The sequence below is a fragment of the Homarus americanus genome, unplaced genomic scaffold, assembly GCF_018991925.1.
Source record: "Homarus americanus isolate GMGI-L3 unplaced genomic scaffold, GMGI_Hamer_2.0 scaffold54443, whole genome shotgun sequence".
Lineage (NCBI taxonomy): Eukaryota > Metazoa > Arthropoda > Malacostraca > Decapoda > Nephropidae > Homarus > Homarus americanus.
Window position 1 is genome coordinate 3,067,430 of NW_024750852.1, and position 26,696 is coordinate 3,094,125.

Sequence of the window (26,696 nt, forward strand, 5' to 3'; positions counted from 1 at the left end):
ATTATCCTTAAATTCAAGAGACAGCTAATGACCCTCCCAAGAAAAAAATAATTAAATAAAAATCCAAAATGGTTAACAGGATTCAATGTTATTGCTGAAGGAGTTAATGAGTATAAAAAGTTATAAATGCAAGCAAAGTACTATATATCTTCCACTTTACTCTTCCATGTGTACATTTTACAAATAGAATTAATTAAAAGAGTAAAGTGGCTTTTGATTTGAAAATGTTGGTGAACAGCTTTCCTATTTGAGTATACAGTATTTTACCCATTGAATTTGCTTTTTCATGAACTAACTTTATTTTGATCTATTAATGTTCAATTAATTAATTCCTTTGTATTTCAGAGCATCCATGAACATCTTTAATTCCTTCTCAATTCACTATCTTAATGAAATCTCTTTTAGTAGAATTTGTGTTGTTTGACAGAATAAAACAATATAAATAATTATAGGAAAGCATCATTTTTTACCTTAACCCCTTAAAAACATTTTAGCTGTCATGTGGTTATCTAAAGTTGAGACTCAAATTAGTACTGTACATATATTCTCATTCTTCTACAGAACACATTCATGGTACTCTTAAACTTAAACACCAGTGTAGGTGCTTCTCTGTAGTGTTACATAACATGACACTGTAACACCACTGTAGGCTGCTCCATTACATAACAACACTGCAACACCACTGTATCCTCTTTCATGTTGCATGACACTTAACACCATTGTAGGCTGGTGTTATATAACATTACACTAACACCACTATACGCTGCTCTGTGTTACATGACACTAACATTTGTAGGCACCTCCCCGTGTTAGATCACAAAAAGATCACACAATTCAATAGCATATGAAAATACAATATGGAGTTCAACTGGATAAAAAATTATGTACAAGTCAGGACAAAGGTCATAGTTTCATGCCACAAATGTCATCACTGATTATGGCGCAACCATTTATTACTTTTTTCTATATACATTACAGTATACAATTCACATAAGTGAGTATTATCATTCATAAGTACCTACTGATAAAAAAAGATTCTGTACTCCTTTCACACTGCATTATACATATTTAAGTAGAAAAGTTATTTACAAAACATTAATAGTACACTAAAGAAAAAACAATAATGCTATTTGGTGAGAAAAAATCAATATAACCAGTCACAGAAATTATTAAACTGCACCCAAATTTCTAGTCCTACATGGAGAGTTCTGTGATTTTTCAAGTTATTGCTTTACTGTGTTCTACAGATCTAAGATGATGTAAAATGCAAATTGCAAAACAATCTGTCCACACATATTACCAAAGCAGTATTCACAAATAACAAAAAGTGCTTGGACAAAATAAATTTGGATATACCTTTCTTATTACTGTACACACCTGCAGCACATTTTGTGATGCATTTAACAATAATTTTAATTAGGAACAAATTTTGATTAATCAAGATAAACAAAAATAATTTTACAGTAATTAATATTAATAAACCCATACAGCACAAGATATAAAAATCGTTGCTAATTTGTTTGATTCAGTATTTTCAATCTACAATATTCCATATCCCTTTCACATGAAGAAAGTCAATGTTTGATTTTAAATGCTTTAATTAGATTCAAAATGTATAAATAATATCTTTACATAGGAAATTCATGGCAATACTCCTTAATCTATATCACTACATACTGTACCAGCTTAATCATAGCAACACACTTTAACTTACATCCTTCTCATGTAAGCACAACATTTCATACACTTACAGTATAATTGTAAATAAATATTGCTGCTTATAATGACAGAATCAAATAAACATTGTACATTTGGTTTTCCCTCGTCAACAATCAAAGTCCAATTTAATCTTGGTTTCCTCCTGTGCCAACTTCACCAGCGATTTCTTCACTCTTAATGCCGTCAGTCGCACACTTGGGTTTTGGTGCCAACATTCTCGGATTATTTTGGACATTCCTGCTAATACCTAAGGATAAAATTTTCACGTCAATTCAGCTTTCTTCATCTCAATTAAAATTCAATGGATTTTTTTTCATAGCCAGTTAATTATTGTTTCTTGATATACATTGCTTAGTGTAACCACAGAGTAAATACTACATATTCAATAAGCCCCACAGCTATATTTCAGCAATGTGTCCCAATATCTGGTAGGATGAAACCAACCAAATTACTATTTTACTTTAAACTTAATTTAGTGATGAAATAAATTAGTGTTAATGCTAAAGTAAACATTTAATTCTATTGTAGTAACCATAATATACTGTACACTCATACTACCGAGGTTATGTTTTAGATTTCTCCCAGTTGGCAAGGGATGGGTCAGGTCTATGAGTAATAAGGGTTGAGTGGAGTAGAGCCCTGACAAACATACCTTATGCTCAATGATGTACCATTCGAGGTTATAAATAGGTACAGGGTATATGCTGTGCTGTATAAGCAACCCCCAATATAAATATGCCCAGTGATATCTCCATAAGCCAGAACAATTGGTGCAGAGCACTTCTGGGAATGAAAGATTTCCGGGTAATGAGATGACTCTCTCAAAGCCAGAAAAAATCCCTCATCCCCGTAATTTTCCGGGTTACGGAATAATTGCCTTGGAATTTCTGGAAAATGCACCCGATTTTCATCTCTTAAATCTGGAAAAAAATTCCCCCATCCACAGAATTTTCCAGGTATTGAGAAAATTTTCTCTGAATTTTCCGTAAAATGTACCCCTCGGAAAATCGTTCCTAAAGTCGGAAAATTCCGGCTTTGCAAACGATTTTCCGAGAAAATTTTAATTCAGGCTATCGGAGAGTTCTGGGTTTGAGTGATTCCGGCTAAGGGAGATATTATTACATAAAAATGTGTTCTAACAAAAATTACATTTTGACACCTTCTCTATACATAAGCAAGCAGTCACTTCAATGAATAAAAATTGCATTTTGACATCCCTTTTCCTTTAAAGAATGCAAATTTTGATTTAATGGATGTTCTACAAAAGAAAAAATCAAATTAAGCACACAACAACTTTTGGCTATCACAAGATGGCAACCCAGAATGCACAGACATGTTTACACTACTTTTTAACATTCATCCACACAGAGCACCCCTCATGATAGCAACATTCTGCTTTCTTTCGCTGCATGCCATGTAATTTTGCACAGGTTCTATTTACGTGAACCTAGAACCTAGATGTCCGATCAACATAAGACAGAACCCTTCCGTCTAGGTAGTGACTTGAACCCAAACTTAACTACAACAGCCGACAGCTACCTCTGGACTGACTTGAAAATTAATATGAACTAATGAACAAATTTGTGCACATGTATGCAAATACACACACACACACATCACTGGTGGCTGATAATCAATATGACCAGTAAAGATCTACAGTTCTGACATTGTGTTAACTGTATTTTTACAAAATAATGTATGACAAAAGCAAACAAACTTAAAGAAACAAAAACAATACTTACTGAATCACTGGTCCACCTGTTGGGAATCATGGGGCGATACTGGTCAACACAAACAACTTTTTTCATGTCATCAAAACTGGGGTCATTAGGAACTACATCATGAAAAGGTGGTTTGTATTCATCCACTATTCCATTTGAAATACATCTTCGACACACCTCCCAGAGAACCAGTCCCAAAGCATAGATGTCAACTTTACGGAATGATTCAAATACACTCATATTGATTCTGAAAAAATAAAATAAAATAAAAGTTATTCTTTCCCTCACTTAATAAAAGTATCTAGTTAATGGTTAAAGGTCATGGTGGAATGCTGAGGTACAGTCAACCCTCGCTTTACGCGGTCCCACTTTACGCGTTTCCACGTTTACGCGGTACCCTGCCGAACACGGAATGCTCACTTTCCGCGGTGTGTTCCCTTTTACGCGGAGAGCGGCGCGAGCAGGGTGCGCACAAGGTCGCCCAGTCATCAAAACATTACCTAGTTCTTCACCCGCCACCCACCACAGCCGGCCCAAGTCAGTGATAGTGATAATGATAGTGAGGATATGAACTCATATGGACTTTGAGGGGTTTGACAAAGAGGCCCTGCAAGCCTCTGTGGTGGAAAGTGATACAATTGATACAAGAGATACAGGTGAGGGCCAATAATCTGCCCTCTGCCTCGGAACCAACCCCCCATCCCCGTGTGCCCAGCCATCTTTTCTACTAATGTAAGTGTTAAAAAACCTAATATTATTGATATTTCTCTTAATTATTAATTTTGTGTGCATACCATCATAAAATTAAGAAGTTATTTTTACTACAACGTAGGTATTGTGTCTGAAAAAGTGGAGTTTGGGGGTCGGCCCGGTCTCTATTTCAATTAATCCCATATGTTATGTTGTTCACTTACGTGGGCCGCCGTGGGTTCAATTGACCGCATAAAGTGAGGGTTCACTGTACAAGATCAAGTGAAAAGATTGCTAGAAGATGACACAGCTAAGAAAAAAAAAGTATTGGCATGACTTTTGTAAAAACATGTACACAGCACAATCAAAGATGAGGTGGCTGGACAGAGTAAAGAAACAATTCAGCAAAAATGAGCATCATTAGAGGCAAAAACAGTATATGTATCTATTCCTTATGTTTACCTATACAGTCCGGTCAGTCCTGTCTCCAATCCAACTATACTGTATGTGATGTCTTGGATTCACAGGTTCACGAGTTTCAGGAGTCTGAGGGTTCATGGATGGAAACGGAGGACTGACAGGACTTTTTTTGGTGTGTGTACATATTAGAGGTTTCTATATTTGAACATGGATAAATTTTTCAGTGAGCCAAGATGAAACACAGTGGAAAGGGATTTGTGGAAATCGATGAACTGTAACTTGGGTAAGAAAAAACTCACGACTCATTGAGGACTTCAGGGCTCATGTAGCGCTTTGTTCCCACTCGAGGATTATTGCTGATGTTGATTTCTCCTGTAGTTTGTGTATGCATTACTGCAAGACCAAAATCAGCAATCACACAAGATCCATTTAGCTGAAAGGAAGAACATGATTAAATATATAGACACTTAAGCCTTTCTGTGCCAATATTATGTACAGAATATTATACTGTATAAGTGTCTGCCTCTCTACTAAATTCAATATTGCAATTCCATAACTAATATTTCTTTTAAAAAGATCTTTACTATACTGTACTGTACATGCAATATAAACAACCTACAAATGTAAAAGGGAAATAAAAGCATAAAGAGACAGATTCATTGGAGCAGATCATACATATCACCATTGAAGCAGTACAGGGGTTAATACAGTGATCCCTCGGTTAATGAATGCCTCGGTTAACGAAATTTCGGTTAACGAATTACCTTCCATAAGATTCTTCACTTCGGTTAACGAAAAAATTTTGGTCAATGAATTCCTTACAAACTTTTCCCCAACATGTTTTCGCCTGCTTTTGCCTGCTCACCAGCTGTAGTATTAGTCCGCCAATACAGTAATCGGTTTTAGGGCTTAAATTCGTTACCATTTGAGTAAATATCACTAATATCAATAATTTTCCAAGTTTTATATTAAAATTTTTCGTCATTTTAACAATTATTTAACATAATTGAAGTACAGGGAACTAGTTTTTAGCGCACCAAACAGCCACTTGACTCACCCAAAATGGCGTCAGTGTGTGTCCCTGCTCAGTGGAGCAAGCATCTTGCTTGAGACTCTCTTGAACATAAACTATTTTTACAGTACAATTATTGGTCAATCTGAAGTTTAATTTACATATTGACAATATATAATGCAGTGCAGTGTTGATTTAAAGAAAATAATCTTGAATTAGACCTAGTGAACTAAAATTTTATGGGTGAAATGGCAGCATGAAGCATAGGGTGACTTCTCTTCCACCCCAATGTCTTCTTTTCTCCCTTCTCCTCCACCCCCATCATCATCATCAACCAGGAGCCTTCTACATGCACACCTCAAAGTAAGTGTACTTTACTGCATTTATTTTTAGTTTGTATGTAATTTTCGGTGAGCTGGAACCAATTACTCAAAATCCCATTGAAACAATGGTTTCGGTTAACGAACGACCTTGTGGAACGAATTGTGTTCGTTAACCGAGGGACCACTGTAGTACATTATCAGATTACACCTACCTTAACAAGGATATTTTTTGACTTGATATCTCTATGGGCAATGGCAGGCTTTCCTTGTGTTCCAAAGATTTCCGTGTGTAAGTGAAGCAGACCATTTATAGTGGAGAGGGCTGCTGTCATAAGTGAAGTATGGTCTAGGCTGTGAGTATTGAGATGGTCGTATAAAGAGCCACGTGGATGGTAGTGAGTTACTAACCAAAGCTGTGTACAGGATCCTCGTGATGTCATGTCCGAGCCATAAAAGCCCAGAATGTTTTCATGTCGTAGAAGGACCGTGCTTTAAAATATATATACACATTAGTACAGTTCAGCTATTCCTCTATTTATGATTTTTTGTTACCCAAGATTTCACATAAAAAAAGACAAAATAGGAACCAAATTGCAATATACTGTACAGGGTATGCACAAAATCTACTCATTTACAACATCCTTCATATGCATTAGGCATATAGCCACTCAGACATTAAGTAAGTTACACAAACTAATTTGAACTCCTCCGGTACATCTTATTAATAAAAATAAAATGAAATAACATACACTTGACACCCTCTCATTCAAAAACCTTGGGGCTCTACCTCTACCGAATTATCCAAAGTTTCCAAACTTGGTCAGCGAATTCAGACATTTTCTCAATATAATGGAGCCTTTTCAGCAACTCAAGTGGGGAATTTGAATAAATAAATAATAATAATAATAAATAAGTAAATAATAATAATAACAAAGGGGACTACAGTCACCCACAAAAGTTCTGTCAGCACCCAACGGTGTCCATGAACCTGTCAGTCTCGGACAATTGTATCTGAAGAAGTAGGTGGGTAGTGGCAGCAGTACGCCATCTGTTGATAGAGCTGTGCATATCAACCTTCTGCTTCAGAGCCACTTGTCTAAGATTGACGGGGTTTACGGGCTCTGTTGGGCACCAACTGAAGTGCTGTGGGTGACTGTATATATTCTACTCCACTAGAGCTGAAGGTAGAAATAATAATAATAATAATACTGTCATAATAATAATATTGATAATACTTCTTCATTAAATTTCACACATTATGTGTTGGAAAGAAGATATGAGGTGTTAATTAATGCAAGGGCGAACTCGCCACCCGAGCAAAAATGCGATTTTTGTACCATTCATTTCAGAAAGTTTCGTTCTACTATGACACAAGACGGTATGACGAGTTCGCCTTTGGTTTACTGGCAAAATCCCATTGAATCATACGATGTAAAACTCCCGGCGTCTATGTGCTGCCTGTGGTAATTTCAGTTTCTGGTGAGTAAAGCAGTCGAAGTCGCCAGTGACCCGGCGACCAATCACAGCCTGCCTTACTCCCCGAGCTAATCAACATGTTGGGAGGAGCGTACCGACCAATGAGAAGCCTGATATGTTCTAATGTCGGCGTCCTGGAGGAGGAAGATTTATATGATGATGATCAGCTAGACTACTACCCAACTACCCTATCCCCCGCTGCTACCAAGTTCTTTATGAGAGCATTATCATCATCTAGAGCAGCGGTTCTTAACCTGGGGAACCCCCTATGGTGGCATTAGTAATTTCCAGGGTGGGCACAAACCCAGAGCAAAAATAAGGAATGGCCTTAACAGGTGTGTGTATGTCCTTATTTTGATTTTCATGGGGGGTTTCGCTCCCCACAGATATTTCAAAATGTTGTAAATAGTAACTATGTCTATCAAAATGTAAAATTCCACTAAAAGTGACTGAATTAAGGTTGTAATAATGTCGGGAAGTGTACGATAATTTGATGAAGAAACCATAATTTTGAGGCTCACTAAATAAGTAAATATGTTGTGAATTTGCGAGTTGCTTATACAGACTCTTTTGAATAATTAAAGTTATTAAAGTAACGAATTAAAAACTAGTTTCTAAATTGTTCTATTAAATTCAAGAGGAAATTGTTTTAGAATTTTTAGATTTAGAATTTTATATGAAGGAAGGAAGGAAGGAAGGAAGGGGGGGGGGGTGGAGATGAGGACCAACTGCTATAGGGGGTACGATCCTAAAGAGGTTAAGAACCACTGCTCTAAAGTGAGTTTTACCATTATTTATTTATTTTTTTACTTTATTACAACATAAATTAATTTTTTTGTGTACAGAACTTTGTTATTTCATTATTTTCATGAATGTTAATTTCACACCATTTCATTTCTTGATGTTAATGTGAACCAAAATCATACATCACATTTTATTTATTACAAGGATCGTATTCTGCATTAAATTGCCTTTAAAATGAGACCTCATTGAACAGAATTTACGATTTTTTTTAGGTTCTATCATGTTTTGAATATGTGCAAACTTTAAACCCCATTTTCTCAAAACTTGGTTTTGGCGCGTTCGCCCTTGCATTAATCAACGCCTTATACGTATATGTATTAAGAACATGATAATTATTTTCATGAGTTAATTAACAAACTTCACTTAATTAATTTAAAAGAAAAACCATCCCCTCTCTATCAGGGAGGATGCCACTTCTGCCTCACTCTCAATTACTTCCCGAATACTTGCCTATATATTTCTGTTTCTCTTGCCCATGATGCTTCATCTCGTGAGAAAAATATCTTTACGGCAACCTTCTCCCCGTGCCAAACTCCGCACCACACTTCACCATATCGACCCTGGGAAAAGGAAGAATTTAAATAAAATTTCAGACCATAATATACAATATAAATTTTTTGTAAAGAAAAAGACAGCGTATAGCAGGCAAAATTTACTTATACAGTACAATAGAGTAGTTAAATGAAATTTGACACAATACAATGGAATAGTAAATACAGTACGGTGTGCTCCAATAAAAAAATAAATTATGCACTCAAGTTTTTCTTGTATACAAGTGAAAAATAAAAATAAAAATACATACCGTATATCACGGCCTATAAGACGAAATTTGAACATTAAAAAAATCTGCCCAAAGTTAGGGGGTCGTCTAAACCACCAAGTTTAAAATTCTTACCTCTTAAATATTGTGGTTTAGTGTGTCAAGAGTGGTGATGAAAACATCGTAAGCCACTCACAAGGTCTTACCACTAATTATTTTATACTGAAACTTACGTTTGGCAAGCTGGATTCAAATTAAGATTACCGGTATATTAAAATAATAAAAATGTATTATAAACCTGTCTAACATACCGTAAAAGAGATTTATACCCCTGTAATAAACACAGCTATCATCACACACCCCTCCCCACGCCCCCCCCCATTTGCCAGTGAGGAGACAAGAAAGGGAAAGTGACCACGAGATTGGGCTATTTTTAGCCGTGGAGGTGGTCAGTAATGCATACCGGTATCGGTATATTTACTCATAATAATATTTATCTCCTATAAATAATTGATTTAAATTTTATTTTTTTACAAAGAATATTCAGTAAATGAGTGCATTAATTCTTGAAACTATCGACGGTTAATTACAGACGCTCAAGTGACGTCACTAGTGTTTACACTACACCAGCTGGTAATATTTGATGCCATTACTTGAAGTGAATTGGCCTTATTTTAAGTAACTAACTATAAATAAATACAAAAATTAAAAAAAAGATCAAAACTGAGAAATAATATACTGTATGTATGTTGTGTTGTCAAAGTAAGAGGAACAATTGAAACTGCAATTCGGTAAATCTATTTCAAGTAAATGGAAAATAAGCAAACATGTTATTTACCAAGACGCTTCCCTCTGGCTCAGGGTGAGATGGAGGGGAGATAACAAGGCTATTTATAGCTCGTCTGAAGTGGCCAGTACCCTAATGCACCATAAATAATTCATTGAACATTCATTTTTTGTACATAGTATATTCAGTATATATATATATATATATTCATATATATATATATATATATATATATATATATATATATATATATATATATATATATATATATATATATATATATATATATATATATATATATATATATATATATATATATATATATATATATATATATATATATATATATATATATATATATATATATATATATATATATTTGTGTAATAAATGTATGTAGTAAGTACATACTGGTAACCTTTTTCACTCAAATCCTAATGAAACACCACAATTAGAATACGGTGGTTGCTGTTGAACCACATGTTGTATAAATAGTCGGAACACAGCCACACCACGGAGACGAGGGAACACTCCCACCACCGATCGTCTCGTGTGAAGCAAGCGTATAAATGAAAGAAAATACTTGCAGTGTGTTTAATATGTTACAGTATATTATAAATAAATAAATAAATAAACAAATAAACAAATAAATCAGTAAATCCATTTCAAGTAAATGGAAAAATTTTACTCGATACCGACATTAGTTCCAGTTATCGGTAAATAGCAGACGCTTCAGTGACGTCACTAGTGTTTACACTACACCAGCGGGTATAATTTGATGACATTACTTGAAGTGAATTGGCCTTATTTTAAAAAATCAAGGATGGTTGGTAAAGGACTACTGAGTCAGTGGGTAAGTGTCACATTTGGGGTACTGGTCTTATACAGCAAATAGAGCTCAAAAGCTACTTTTTAAATGGAAATTTGGGGGGGGCGTCTTATGCACCCCGCCGCCTTATAGGCCGTGATATACGGTATTCCCCAGTGTGAATTTTTTTTTATTTATTTTTTAACATATGGAGTTTATTTAGTGGTGTACAGTTAGGGTGAGTGCTACACAAATCATAGTCCATCATGTGCTAGTATCAGGCAGAGTACAGTACAGTACCCATGCCTAAACTGTCACAGTCTGCTTCATGGAGCCATAGTGCACACTAATGAATTAACTAAGCCTATTATAATGTATGTATTACTATCTCAGAAGCGGATACAGGATATTAGGGGTGGGGGACTTTGGGTGAATGGATTTACTTTAAAGTCAAAAGAAAGAAGTCAAAATTTCTTTAAATACCATTAATAAGTAAAATAAAATGCAGTTTATGGTGATTGTTAATTGACAATACATGAAGTCCACAGATTGACAAACAGTATACATTATCATGGCATTATAAGTATATTAAGGCATCACATTTCATTAACACTCTAGCACACCATGATCCAATATCTGCGTTAATTTTATTCTCGTCCAATTGGATGAAAGAAATAGATAGTGAAAATGAATGTACATGCAGGAACTTTATCTCTTTAGTTATGATGTACTGTACAGTATGAAACTGTGTACAGTACATACATACAGTAAATGTTTATGAAGGTCTTGAAACATTCCATGCCTTAAAGTTGAAACATGATTACATATGGTACATAATGTGGTTTAAATGTCAAAGACAATTTATTACAAACAGAGTGAGAAGCTCTTCATATTATTCCTTACCTTTCCAATAACTTCTGAGAGCCAAATCTGCTTGGCAAGAGTGCGCTGGATGAGTAGTGGCAAACCTGATCCACTTCCAGACGTAATGGAGTCATTGAAGATCTCCTGTATATTCACAATGAAAAAGGTACATTACTAAAAAATACAAGTAAAGTTAACAACATGGCATCCAGACACCTATTACCTGGAAAGTTTGTTTATTAACTTTAATCATAAAAAAACTACATTTCAGAAAAGTACACCAGGTTCCTGAATGAATACATTTACAGATTGACCACCAAATATTGTAGTGTCTTTGGTTGTTCTGATCAGGTCTATACCATTCAAACCATTGAACAAGTTACCCCCAACTTTTCTTTGGATAATATCTTTGACATTTTTATTATTCCCTTCACAATGAATATTAGCATTAAAAAAAGATATAAATAAAAATCAGCCCAAGTATTTATAAAATGCATAAAAAAAACAAATTGGAACTAAATCTATTACCACAATTTAAAAAAAAAAAAAAAAAATCTGCAATGATCTTTTATAATTACCCGTAAAGTTGAATCTCCTGCTGCAGTTACTCTAAGTTCATCTCGATACATAGCATGATGTGGTGGTACAGCAGATGCTGCAGCTGCTGCAGCATATTCCTGCATCCTTCTATTATGTGCACGGCGGAGCAAGATAATCACAACTATGGCAATAACCACCACCACCATCACAGGAACCACATGAATCACAAATACTCTTAGCACCTGTGATCCTTCATCCTTCACTGTAATACAATTGACTTAAGTAAGTACAGTACAGTGGTCCCTCGGTTAACGAGATTTCGGTTAACGAGTTACCTTCCATAAGATTCTTAACTTCGGTTAACGAGCAATCCCTCGATTAACGAGTTTCTTACGAGCCAACCTGAACATAATTTCGCTTGCATTTGTTTGTCCACCAGCTGTAGTATTAGTCCGCCAATACAGTAATCGGTTCTAGGGCATAAATTCCTTACCATTTTAGCAAATATCAAGAAGTTTATACTATTCAATAATTTTAAAAGTTTAAATATTAAATTTTTTACTAATTTTAACAATTATTGAACATAATTGAAGGTAATGAAACTAGTTTTATGCGTGCCATCCAGCCTCTCAACACACCATACAGGCGTCAGTCTTTGTGTCTTTTCAGTGGAGGTAACATCTTGCTTGAGACTCTCTTCAACTAAATGCTTTTTTCTGTTTTTGCAAGCAAATTATTGGTCATTTTGAAATTTATTTTACATACAGTATTGACAATATATAATGCAGTGCAGTGTTGATTTAAAGAAAATAATCTTTCATTGCACCAAGAGAACTAAAATTTTATGGGTGAAATGGCACCATGGGGTGACTTCTCTTCCACCCCAATGCCTTCTCTTCTCCCTTCTCCACCCCTATTCTAATTCCCATCATCATCACCCAGGAGCCTTCTACATACACACCTCAAAGTAAGTGTACTTTTCTACCTTTTTTGTTGAATTTAGGCAATTTTCGGTGAGCTGGAACCAATTACCCAAAAACCCATTGAAACAATGGTTTCGGTTCACGAGTTTTTCGGTTAACGAGCAACCTTCTAGAACGGATTGTGCTCGTTAACCGAGGGACCACTGTATATAAACCTAATCATGAAGTAATAAGATATTTATTTACAAAAAAAAAAAAAAAAGCATACCCAGTAAAAACTTTATCATTTGGCATCTAAAATACTTAGGCAATGTCAGATATAAGATACAGTAATACACTTTACTTAAACTGCAGTACAGTATACAGTAGTACCCTGGTCAATTGAACCCACAGGGTACTGTGTTAAGTGAAAACCGCATTAAGTGAACAGCAGAACATATGGGATTAATTCCAATAGAGACTGGCCGAACCCCAAACTCTACTTTTTCCGACACAATACCTATGTTCTAGTAAAAATAACATCTTAATTTTATGATGGTACATGCACACAATTAATACTTAAGAGAAATAGAGAAATACAGTCGCCAAGTTAATGTCCATTCAAATAATGGACTCAACTCCCTCCCCCTCTTCTCACACTACACTCCCTGGCTCTTCCCTCTTGAGAAATTTTTGGGGGAAAACCACTAAATTTTAATAAATAACACCTCAAACTAAAGTTAGGATAATACAATTGACATTGCTGGATTCCTTGTAAGACCAGTAATATTTTGAATATAAATGTCATATATTTTGCACAAAAGATAACATATTTACTCAAGAGTAAACATTATATCTAAAATTTGTATGTCTAATGCAAAATCTATGATGTTTATATTCAAAATGATCATCAAATTGTAAGAATTCCAGCAATGTAAATTATATTCTGGCCGGGTAACTTGTATGAATTTCATGAGCTAAAACAAATATCTTCAGTTAATAAAAAAAAATATATATTCTTCACACATAACAGATGATCGGTCGGTCCCTCCCTCCCCCCACCTCCCACCAACTCTCCCTACCAGATGTGTGGGAAAACCAGAATATTTACGTTTTTAGTAATAAATAATGCCTCAAACTAAAGTTAGGATAATATAATTGACATTGCTGGATTCTTTGTAAGACCAGGAATATTTTGAATACAAATGTCATATATTTTGCACAAAAAATAACATATTTACTCAGAGTAAACATTATATCTAAAATTTGTATGTCTAATGCAAAATCTATGATGTTTATATTCAAAACGATCATCATATTGTAAGAATTCCAGCAATGTAAATTATATTCTGGCCGGGTAATTTGTATGAATTTTATGAGCTAAAACAGGCAGGCAGGCGGGTGGCGGGTGGGGCGAATCTAAAAATAGCATCTCAAGCCGGACACCCTGCGCGTATACGTGGAAAAAACCCACGTAAGTGAAAGTTGGCTCTGGAGGCACCGCGTGAAATCGCATATACGTGAAATCGCGCTAAGCGAAACCGCGTTAAGCGGGGTATTACTGTACTTGAGTATACAGGTAATACAACCACACACCAAATATTGAATGAATCACTCCTAAAAAAGACCTGTTTTAAGCATGGAGTTTATGAATGGCTGATGACGTACTAATAAAGGTACCGTATGACAACCTGCTGACAGTAGAACCATGACTCTTTTAAACACACCTCTGCCTCCCAGACCCTTTTCAGGGATTATGTTTGTGATGGTAAAGTAATAACAACTGTTTAAATATGTGCCATCCATTAATGTTGTGGGTTAGCTTCGGTTCCAGTCCGCAAGTTTGATGGATAATATAAAATCTCCCTGGCCCAAAATAAAGCTACGTATAAGGTTGTCCATATTAACACATTCATCCTTCTTATATAGGTTTAAACATAACTCCCACTCATTGAAAAAGAAAAAAACCTACTTGGGTCTGAAGTTGGTAAAACTGGAAAGCTTCCATTGTTACAGAAGTTAGTTTGGCAGCATTCTATTATGAGGGGTTTATGAGGACTTTCTTTAATGCCACACTGCATCAGCTCTTGATCTGAGTTGGTTATACATCCTCGGGCTTCTTGCACTTCACCAGCTTCTGTACGAATTCGAGCTTTCCAACACTGCCAAAAGATGTGAAAACAAATGAGCACATGATGTAAAAGGAGAGAATCTATCTCCTTTCTTGTACACAGTAGTTTATTAATAATTTGTACTCTAAAATTAGTTCAGAGACTGGTTATTGAGCACTTAAATACATGGAAACAAGAACAATTACTTTCTTTCTGTTGTGCTATTCACCATCTTTACTGTGGGTTAGCCATGATTATCTGATGGAAGCTCTCCATACTGTGTTGTGTCTTGCAGATTCTTCATCAAGTCCATAACTCTTGAGCTCATTTCTTACAACTTTTCCCTATCTTTCAGTGTCACATTACACATCCACTTCATCATTCTTATTTCAGCTCACTCAAACCTGCATATGCAACCCTGTGTAATGCCCATGTTTCACTGCCATACAATATCACACTTCTCACACCAGTTGCATCCACTTTCCCTTGTACATGGAGAGAAAATCCTCTTGCCATCAATGAAGGCAGTAGCTCCCTCAGTTTCCTTCTTCAATGTCTGACTCTTGCCAATGGGCAGGCTTCAGCACCACTTCCACCACTGATCATGTCACTCAAGTAACAGACCTCATTGATATACCTCAGGGTCATATTCCCACTGATAAGTTACTTCAGCTTTGCTAAGGCCACATGATTACATACAGTTTGCCATTTACACCACTGTAGCTTTTGTGTACCCACCTTCCACACTCATTGATTTGCTTCCAACACCTTTCTTACAGATAGCACATGGCCATTTTCCACTTTCTATGACAGGAATCTCACCCACACCAGTGACGACACCACTAATTAATACAGTGCAGTATTTTTGTTTTTCATACAATCACTCCATTTAAATTTCTCCACTGACTCTTCAATCCTATCTGCTATAGTAACAGTATTAAATCATCATAAAACAAATCCCAGGGTAGACAAGTCAAAGCACTGTACCTCTTGTGGGTCATTTTCTTCACTACACCATACCAAATGTGTTGGGTTGATCCAACCAGACAAAATCAGATTCATTGGAGTGAATTACAGTTTAAGTTTGCTCTGATTCTCTACATGGAGACACTGGCAAAGTTTAACTCCAAGCTACCAGGCTATTGGCAAACTTCCTGAAAGCACCCTGTTAGTTACTGTCTGAGTGTTAAACTCATTTTAACATTTTTTTTTCTAGTACAGTAAAGCCTCTGATAACAACGGTTCGACCAACAACTTTTCATATTTAAGACCCTAGTTAATTTAGGACCCAATTCAATTTACGTCCTTATTTCATTCGTATTTGCGAAAAAAAATAAAAAAATAAAATAAAATAAAATTATATTTTCATATAAATAATAACTAAATCCTGACATGTATTATAAAAAAAATAAATAAAATATACTGTAAAAAAAAGGAAGAGCACCTTGCGCAAAGAAACTGCCTGGCTAATGAGTGGTAATTCGCATCGCCAGTAAACAACAGACGGAGCTTGGCGGCCCATTTGTTCTCACGCATCTGAACAGGAACAGGAGAAAAATCTTTCTCAGTATTTTTGCATCCCTATTCAACATGAGCAAGAGAGCAAGTGATGGTAGTGTTGTTTCATAAGCTAACACAAAGTGTATAAGCTTAGCCGAGAAACTAGAAGCGTTAAAACCATATGAAAAAAGTGAGAGGTCTGTGGATATTATATGAAACAAGCAATGAACACATTTTCTGAAGTGGATCCATTAACAGAACAAAGCATTAAAATTTAAATAAACGCAAATGACCTCTACATAAAGATGTATAATGAGAAAAGAAAGCGGCTGTGAAAGGTTCTTTCGACAGCTTTATTATTCGAAGGCCTAACCATCAACTTCAGCTACACCATCAAATTCAGCATCATAAGCAGTTTCAACATCAACTTCAGGTTCAATAAGTTTCAGCAACAACTTTATGGAAAGCTACAGCTTCAGCCAGAGTTGAACCTGATGACTTCATCATCTGAGTAAAAACTCGCACAATATTCATTGGCTGTCCTTATGTTTTAGACTTTCCCACCATTGGTGAGTAGAATTTTTGTTTTACATTCGAAAATATTATTCAAAACATATATGAACAGTAAATAAGTGTTGCTTTCATATTCATATGGGGAGATATGACGATATGTTTTCACATGTAAGCACTTACTGTTCATACGTTGGCGTTCCCAATCGTCTCGCTTTATTTATTTACCATTAGTGGTTAGTTACTTCTAGTGTTCCATTTATTAACATTAAATAACATTACTTAAAACATACATGCAGGTATTAAATTTTTTTTTAAATAAGTCCACTACAGCTACAACCAGGGTTTTATTTTCTTCAGTTTCTTATGTAGAACCAACGTCACTCATGAAAACAATGCCGTCTTGTCTCCTTGTGTGTTTTTTTTAATATTTTACGTAGTATTAATTAATTGCATTGTTCATTTCACAGATGTAAACATTAATTCAATCAAATACATATTCAGTAATAAACAATAATGAATCTTTTGTACATATTCTTAAAAAGATAAATGACGCGGTATCCTTAAATGCGCATGTATATGTCGGCGTTCCCAATCCATCTCTTTTTTTTTCTTTGCCTTTAGTGGTAAGCTACTTCTATTGTTCTATTTATTAACATTAAATAACATTACTTAAAACATATATATTAATTTTTTACATTAATTTTACTACAGCTACAACCAGGGACTTTTTTTTTTTCTCGTGTAGAGCTATCGTCCGGACTCCCGACTGTAAACACAAACGAAAACAATGGCGTCCCATCTCCTCTTGTGTGACCATATTATTATTCATTTATATTGTATAAGGTGCATTCCTAAACATTATTTAAAGATTATAGTTTGCAATTTTCATTAATTGTATTGTTTTGGGGAAAAGAGGGTAAAAAGCCACACAAAAGATATGAAAAGGTCACACTTGGGAACGCATCTCATTATTATTGCTTTATTTTAATTCGCAATATTGGAGGACACATTACCGTCGTTATTCAAGGCTTTACTGTACTGCAAGCAACAACAGCAGCTTTCTTTAGCTTCCAGATATGATATTTATAAAATGTGAGCATTTATTTCTAAAAACAGTACATACATCAATAATTACCCTGATTGCCATGTGACACTCTGTAACACCATTACAATGTGGCCGGTTGCATTTGATACAAGATATCCTTTTATTGAACCCATCTTGTAATTCTGTGTCTTGTGTCTCCATGCTGCCACTAGGTGACTTTCCCACAGGTGTAACTCCCACAGATGCATTTGGTAGTAACTCTGGCAGACCATAATTCATAAAATCTATATTTTCATCTGTATTCAACTGAAAAGAAAACAGAGATAACTTAGTAAATAAATACATACAAATGTAACACTTTTTCTATAATCCATTTTTTAGCCAAGACCACACTGAGGTGGTTCTCATAACTACATCAAACCAAAAAAATTGGGACCAATGAAGCCATAACAGTGATGGCTTAAAGCTAAGTCTTGCAATAGACCATCCATCCCCACTGTAACCAATGACCTAAAAAGAGATATGAGAAGACAAGATTGTCATGATAAAACGAAGGTTTAATTAAAGCTATATCTATCCTCAGGTGACTGGTCACCATATTGCATTTTAGGCACAACCCCCCCCCCCCTCCCCCCAACTAGCTTCCAGCCCACTACCGATTACCCTGAGGAATGTGGGAGGATATCCAAACTACCTAGCTAGAGGATCAGTTAGACATCACACCCATAGCCACCCTTGCAAACACATTCATTCACTATTTCACTCAAACTCACCACATTCTTCTGACCCTTTCCAGCACATTTACATTTCCCAATCATCTTATGCTTTATAGGCCATGATTAAGCATAAGTAATAAGTGAGAAGAATAACAGAGTTTGCAATAGTGAGCTTAGAGGAGCAGAATGGCATTTGCAGTTTGGTAGCTGCAGTTGAGAACAGACACAGTAGATGTGTCTGGCCCACATTGCAGACAAACCAACTAGCTATCAACATCAGTGCATGTCCTTCTCTCAATGATGGTCACAGGATCAGTTAGTTGGTACTTACTATTAACCAAAGAACATCTGTGGAAAAAATTAACATAATCGAACAACTCCTTCTGGTGCCAGCCATCTGCTCCACGACTACCATAGTAAGTAATAAAATGATATGACAACTTTCTTTTTTAATCATAAGTACAGTACACTAATTTATTTTATTTTTTCGATCTACAATCATAAATCACCTGTAGTGGGCAGGGCATGAAGATGAGGGAATTGCGGGGTAATATACGGCAAAAAAATCATCATAAATCACTAAAATGATGTCTCTACATGCTCTGTACGCAAAGAAATTAAATATGTACACTGCAGAAAAATCTGCCGTGCCGGCGCGTGTTGTCGTCCGTTCTTTGGTTGCTTCAGTGCAACAACCGAGCCGCTCAGTCCGAGCGTACTCTCACGTACACAAAAAAATGTAAAATTACACCATGCCGCTTCAAGAAACTTGTTTTTATTGGTACCAGATATCAAAGTATGTTCTATCATCCAAAGAACATCTGTGGAAGAAATGAACAAATTTGAACATCTTCTGGCGTTTGCCGTTTGCTCCATCTTTATCGAGCATTAAAGTGATACGGTATTTATATTATATTTTCTTATTTCTATGTAAAAAAACACTGAGGCACTCGGCCACGAATTATGAATATTTGACCGCAAAATTTAAAAAAACATTAAGTGAGGTACCCACGAATTTAAGAACGCGAATTTGTATTTTGTGAATTATTGCGACTCCACTGAATGCCAAAAATGCCCTAATAATAACCTATGAATGAAGAAAAATTATATAAAACACAAAAAATGTATTTACTCACCAGTGAGACATTCTGGTGATGAACTGTATTGGAAGGTGTATCATCATTGTTCTTGTTATCCTCTTTCATTAGCTCTAATTTCCTTCCTAAAGGATCTAATATATCATCTCCTCCTCCTGTCCAAATGTCATCTTCTGCTATTTTACTGTTGTCATTTTTCATTGTGCCTAAATAAATACAAATAATGTAAGTATCATATTTACATCAGAATTAACACAAATGCAGTAAAACTGTTTTCCTCTAAAAGTAAATGAACTTTAATAAAAAAATTCTTGTAAAAGAATAAACATAAAATACCCAAAGCAAGCCAGAATTTTTTTTTACAGATGTGAGCAAACTTAAAAAATACCTTGTATAGTTTATATAAGCCAACCTGCCAAACAAATAAAATGCTAAGAAACAAATCTAACCCAAAGCCATAATTTTGTTTAATTTAGATCAATTTACTGCAGCAAGTGAAGAATATGTTTTACTATACAGTACTACTGTACTGTACTGTACTGTACTGTACTGTACTATGAAATAGACCCACCAGTCTCTTGTAGCTAATTTATGTATACAGTATGCTGTACCTGTCAATCAAAATGTCCAGGGGCCACATTTTCATAACACCTCATCAGCTACATACAGTAACAGAGATACGGTACGATAATTTACAGACTCCTGCTGATAACCACAAGGAAAGAAGAATTACACGAGAGCGCTTGGGAACTTCGTGTTGTTTTCTTCTTCTTTCCTTGTGGTTATCAGCATATATATATATATATATATATATATATATATATATATATATATATATATATATATATATATATATATATATATATATATATATATATATATATATATATATATATATATATATACCGGTATATATGGTGTGGGGATTAGTGGATGACATCACTATGACCTGACCTCATGTTTTTAAGGTCACCCCGTATATTTAAGCCTCTCTCTGTCCATGTAATCCAGTTGCCTCTGAAGATGTCTTGAATAAAGACGAAAGCTAAGGTGCTCTGTTGTTTCCCTTTTCCCGTGTGATTTTATCAAGATATATATATATATATATATATATATATATATATATATATATATATATATATATATATATATATATATATATATATATATATATATATATATATATATATATATATATATATATATACAGTGGGGTATGCTATAACGAATCTAATTGGTTCTAGAACCTTGTTCGTTATAGCATTCGTTCGTTATAGGATTAATTCGTTCCAGGCCCCCAAATACAACCACTTAACACTGAAAAATATAATATGAAATTGTAAAAATTGTAAAAAAGTGCATAAATAAGCATCTAAACCCCTGAAATAAAGAACATCATTAATACTTGTAATAAAAAAACAATAAATTAGTAAAAAAAAAAAGAAAAAAAAAGAATTTTTTTTTTCTAAATAATGTTCGTTGTAGGAGTTTCGTTCGTTATAGCAATCTCAATTTTATAGGTAAAACCGTTCGTTATAGGAATATTCGTAGTAGGATCCGTTCGTTATAGCATACCCCACTGTATATATATATATATATATATATATATGTATATATATATATATATATATATATATATATATATATATATATATATATATATATATATATATATATATATATATATATATATACTGTATATATATACAGTGAACCCTCACTTTACGCGGTCAATTGAACCCACGGCGGCCCGCGTAAAGTGAACAACATAACATATGGGATTAATTGAAATAGAGACCGGGCCGACCCCCAGACTCCACTGTTTCAGACACAATACCTACGTTGTAGTAAAAATAACTTCTTAACTTTATGATGGTATACCCACACAATTAATAATTAAGAGAAATATCAATAATATTAAGTTTTTTAACACTTACATTAGTAGAAAAGATGGCTGGGCACACGGGGATGGGGGGTTGGTTCCGAGGCAGAGGGCAGATTATTGGCCCTCACCTGTATCACTTGTATCAATTGTATCACTATCCACCACAGAGGCTTGCAGGGCCTCTTTGTCAAACCCCTCAAAGTCCATATAAGTCCATATCCTTACTATCATTATCACTATCACTGACTTGGGCCGGCTGTGGTGGGTGGCGGGTGAAGAACTCGGTAATGTTTTGATGACTGGGCGATCTTGCGCACACCCTGCTCGCGCCGCTCTCCGCGTAAAAGGGTACACACACCGCGGAAAGTGAGCATTCCGTGTTCGGCAGGGTACCGCGTAAACGTGGAAACCCGTAAAGTGGGACCGCGTAAAGCGAGGGTTGACTGTATATATATAATACAGTATACTGCCGCAAGCCCGGGGAAAAGCGCTGCAGCAGAGCAAATTAATGAGTGCCTAGGCACCGAATTAGCTACAAAATGAACTCACTGATGAAAATAAAGTAAGAAAATGAACAGTAATACAAATAACTTGTTCGTGGGTTAGTCCTATGTATTAACCACGTTACCTAACCTTTACCTGACTAATCTAACCTTAACATGCCTTACCTAACCTAAATTTAAAATGCCTAAAGTTTAAAATGCATAATAGTGGCACCATAAGTTATGTTTATATATCATCAACAGATTTATAGGTATGTTGGAGAAATGATTATAAAAAGTTTATTATCTCTGCAACTGTATTTTTTTTAAAAGGAAATTGAAATTTTCCTTGAGAACTTAATTGTTTGTCAAGTAAATTGCGGCTTGGGTAGGTTAGGTTAGGTTAGGTTAGGCAGGGTAACGTTAGGTTACATTAGATAAGGTATGGTAAGATGAGGTAAGGTTAGGTTTTTCTAGGGTAAGATACATTTTATTAATTTTGCAGGAAAAAAAAATCACTATTCAATGTACTGTATTGGATAAAAAAACCAATGAACATAATTCTTTTTTGAAGAAAAAAAAATGCTGTACCACTGTTAATTTTTACCCTCCATTTTATTAGGTTTGATGAACTTAGATTGGGTTAGGTACAGTATTATTAAACTATGAGTCATAGGTACTTCTTGGATACTTGGCAGAATAGTTTGGTCCTAGCAAAGGCGGAGTCTACAGCTATACCACATTAATAAGGTCTATCTCCAAGCTTACTCAGTCATAAAAAAATATTTGTACCATAAATGTGGACAATAAAAATCTTCTATTTCGGTACAAATTACTTGATAAGTTGTAAGAAGATAAAAGCTGCATCTCTTCCATTCCGCGACAAATAGAAACACTCAAGCCTCTTCTTATCGTAAAAAATGAACTGAAAAGACAAACTGTAATATTGTATTTTAGTACCGGGTATGTTGAGGTACAAAAGTTTTCTTCATTATTTTATGATAAAACAAGTCTAACAAGCATTATTACAACATTTATTATCAATTTTTTTTATGCAATCGGGAAATGGCGACTTAATATATCCGGGTTGAGCGTGTTGCAGCAGCTAAGGTCCTTTAAGTTACGGCCTCGAATACGGACTCAATTACGGAGTCCACTGCCAACTATTTGTTTTGAAAATACTGATCGGAGACTGTAACTCCAGTTATAGGATAAACAAAGAGATACATTCGCATAGATGCTTTTGAAAATGCAGCCCCAGTACAATACCAAGAGGCTTCAGTAAAATAATTAATTTCACAAAGTGAATACTGTACTATCATTAACATGTGTCCATGGGGAACATGTAATAAGCTATAGTATTTGTGTCAGTTTGTTTATACAGGTGTCCCTCGTTTAGTGTTAATTCACTTAAATTTAATTCGGTTTATCGGTAAAAAAATTCTGACATCTTTTCTCACATAACGTTAGGTAAAAATTTGGTTTAGAAATAGCTTGACTATCTAACCTAACCTAACCTAATCTTGCCAGTGAGATAGGGTATTTTTATTGTTTTGATCATCCAGTGAATTTTAGGATTTTAAGTTTTGTAATTAGTAGTTTAGACAATTCTAGGACTCGTTTCTTCTGTAGCATTTCTTCCACAAATGAGTACTTTCCGAGAAAGCAATGTTGTGACCGATTTTTACCAGTTAGGTTAGTTTAGGATCAGTTCAGTTAGGTTGAAATTATGATTTTTTCCGATGTTTTTTACGTGTTTTGAACAATTTTGACCTTCATTTCTATCACAAATTACTACTTTTTTGTGTTTATCCCCACACAAAATCTCTGGTTCCCACTGGAGGTCCCCCATTATCATTGGATAAAGGGGGGGGGGGGGGGTAACTCAAACAGTAGTGACTTGTAATAGAAAAGGTCTGAATCATTTAAAACACATCAAAAACCATCGGAAAAAGTATAATTTCAACTTCCAAATAGGTGGATGACCAAAACGATTTTACTTGAAAATTAATCACAGTACTGCTTCTCAAATGCAACCTAGCCTAACCTAGAATTGGTTAATATTCGTCCAATGGCTGTCCGCAACTTCCTGCATTTACCTGAGGTTATACTCCTCACCTAGTCAGTTGTCTTCTCCTTATCTCCTCCTCTTTGGAGGTTAGGTTATGTTAGGTAGGATGGTTGCTTCCTTTGCTATGAGAATAGTTTTTTTTTTTACTCAAATTTGACCTCCATTTTTTTGCAAATTACCATTTCTGTTAAAAATGGAAATGTTAATTTTTTGCAAAAAAATTTAATTTGCAAATGAAATGAAGGTCAGATTTGAGTAAAATACACCAACAAACGTAACAAAAACCTATTCTCATACCAAAACCTGAGAACAGCCAATGGACGAATATTTACCCCAGAATTGTCGAAACTACTGATTCTAAAACTTAAAATCCTAAAATTCGCTGGATGACCGAAATGATAATAATACCAATAATGACTGGTGTTAACTGTCACTGTTTAATAATGACTGGTGTTAAAAGTCAGTTTAACAATGACTGGTGTTAACTGTTACTGTTTAATAATGACTGGTGTGTTAACCGTCACTGTTTAATAATGGTGTTAACTGTCACTGTTTAATAATGACTGGTGTTAAGTGTCACTGTTTAATTATAACTGGTGTTAACTGTCAGTTTAATATTGACTGGTGTTAACTGTCAGTTTAATAATGACTGTGTTAACTGTCACTGTTTAATGATGACTGGTGTTAACTGTCACTGTTTAATGATGACTGGTGTTAACTGTCAGTTTACAGTAATTATGACTGTGTTAACTGTCACTGTTTAATGATGACTGGTGTTAACTGTCAGTTTAATAATGACTGTGTTAACTGTCACTGTTTAATAATGACTGTGTTAACTGTCAATGTTTAATGATGACTGGTGTTAACTGTCAGTTTAATAATGACTGTGTTAACTGTCACTGTTTAATAATGACTGGTGTTAACTGTCACTGTTTAATGACTGGTGTTAACTGTCAGTTTAATAATGACTGTGTTAACTGTCACTGTTTAATGATGACTGGTGTGTTGTTAAGTTTGATGAGGAACAATAAATTCACTTGGGGAATAAACAAACGTATCCATGTTACACACTGATAAAGAAGAACACCTCCAGGTATGGTAACACACTCAGACACTGTGGCGCCTCTCACTTTACTTTAATATGTAGTAACAACTTTTACCACCACCAACAGCTTCACTACCACTGCAATATAAACATCTTCATACATCTTACTGATTAACTTGATAAATCACACCTTCTGGAACAAGACACAGCGATGATGTTATTGACAACACGTAGATCACTGTGTGCACGACTGTCGCCATCATTAATCACTAAAAACTATTGTGTAGATAAATAGTAATATCTTGAATACTTCGTTCAACGTTAATAAAGTGTATTTAAAATATTTTTACAGGTTTATACTAATATTTAATATATTTTTCTATATAAAGTGTATGTTTGTAAATCTATTATTAATTTTAAGATCTTTATTTGACCTACGAGTGAGTTGAGTATTTGTTGTTGTTTTCTTGACTAAACTGAAGTGCAATTATAATATATAAAGAAGAAGAGTCAAACAAACAACTGGACCAGCACAACACAAACTGAACTAACTGGAATCAACTTAGCCACAGACTACCTCAAAGAAAATGGAGGTGGGGTGACTTTCAGAGTGCTCTGAAACCAATGAACAGCCCGTCAGGCTCTTATGTCTAAAGTTGTATGTGATATTAAAAGGAATGTGATAACTGCCAATGAGAACAACTTTCGTATCGAATTTGTGTGGAATCCGTCCCATGTTGGAATCAGGTCTCATGACCGTGCTGATAGACTGGCCAATGAGGCATGTAAGAAAGAAAATGTTGACCGTGACCTTAGCCTGTCCAATGCTGTAATTAAAAACATTCAAGTGAGAATCATGAACTCTGATCTAGAAGAAGTGAGAAATGCAGAGAGACCTGACAGTTGTAGCATTAGTAAATATGACAAATTTTGTGACAAGAGGTACTGTATGGCCAGCATAAGGACAGAACCAGACAATGTGATGTAGTCGTGACCAGAATTAGGCTAGGATACAGACACATCTGGCAAGTTAGTAACGCTGTACCCATACCGGAACACTCAGCATGTAAACTTTGTGATAAACCTTTAAAGCATACACTTGAACACTATATTATTGAATGTGACACTGTCAAAGACTTCAGGCCACCTGACTTATTGTATCTTGAACTATGTAATTACTTCATTGAATCAGGTGTGCTTGAGGACATTCTTGCTTTTTATCCCAAATTTGCTGCTAGCTCACACTGATTAGTCTTCAATTAGAATATGACTCCAATGTATGTGATCCACTGACCTATATATACTGCTAATGAATATAATGTATTTCCTTCTTTGTGTACGAACCTCTGTCCTGCGTGGCAGTGAACAGTGGCATTATCCACCTGAATCTGACATATATATACTG

General features: G+C 35.0%; 1 protein-coding gene across 3 annotated transcripts; it reads right to left on the minus strand.

Annotated features, from left to right (window-relative positions):
* Window positions 1-443: 443 nt before the first annotated feature.
* Window positions 444-25,576, minus strand: LOC121854254 (activin receptor type-1-like). 3 transcript variants are annotated; one of them, XM_042348791.1, is made up of 11 exons: window positions 25,482-25,576; window positions 19,848-20,014; window positions 18,086-18,301; window positions 14,799-14,988; window positions 11,963-12,186; window positions 11,424-11,528; window positions 8,616-8,725; window positions 6,098-6,374; window positions 4,850-4,983; window positions 3,462-3,687; window positions 444-1,966 (listed from the first exon to the last, which is right to left on the minus strand). In XM_042348791.1, exons 1-11 carry the CDS (start codon window positions 25,552-25,554, stop codon window positions 1,826-1,828), a joined length of 1,863 nt encoding a protein of 620 aa, XP_042204725.1. In that variant the 5' UTR covers window positions 25,555-25,576; the 3' UTR covers window positions 444-1,825. The 3 variants fall into 3 exon arrangements, with proteins under 3 accessions (XP_042204725.1, XP_042204726.1, XP_042204727.1); XM_042348792.1 differs by having other exon boundaries at window positions 25,460-25,550; XM_042348793.1 differs by lacking the exon at window positions 25,482-25,576 and adding an exon at window positions 25,453-25,471.
* Between the last annotated feature and the right edge of the window lie 1,120 nt (window positions 25,577-26,696).

Bases quoted from the DNA above. Each gene is read 5' to 3' on its own strand.
- LOC121854254 (XM_042348791.1), bottom strand. From the start codon at position 25,554: ATGATGGCGACAGTCGTGCACACAGTGATCTACGTGTTGTCAATAACA. The intron at 18,302-19,847 runs GTGAGTAAATAC...TTTTCTTTTCAG, and splicing joins ATCACCAGAATGTCTCACTG to TTGAATACAGATGAAAATAT. The intron at 3,688-4,849 runs GTGAGTTTTTTC...TTATTTTTTCAG, and splicing joins CCTGAAGTCCTCAATGAGTC to AATCAATATGAGTGTATTTG.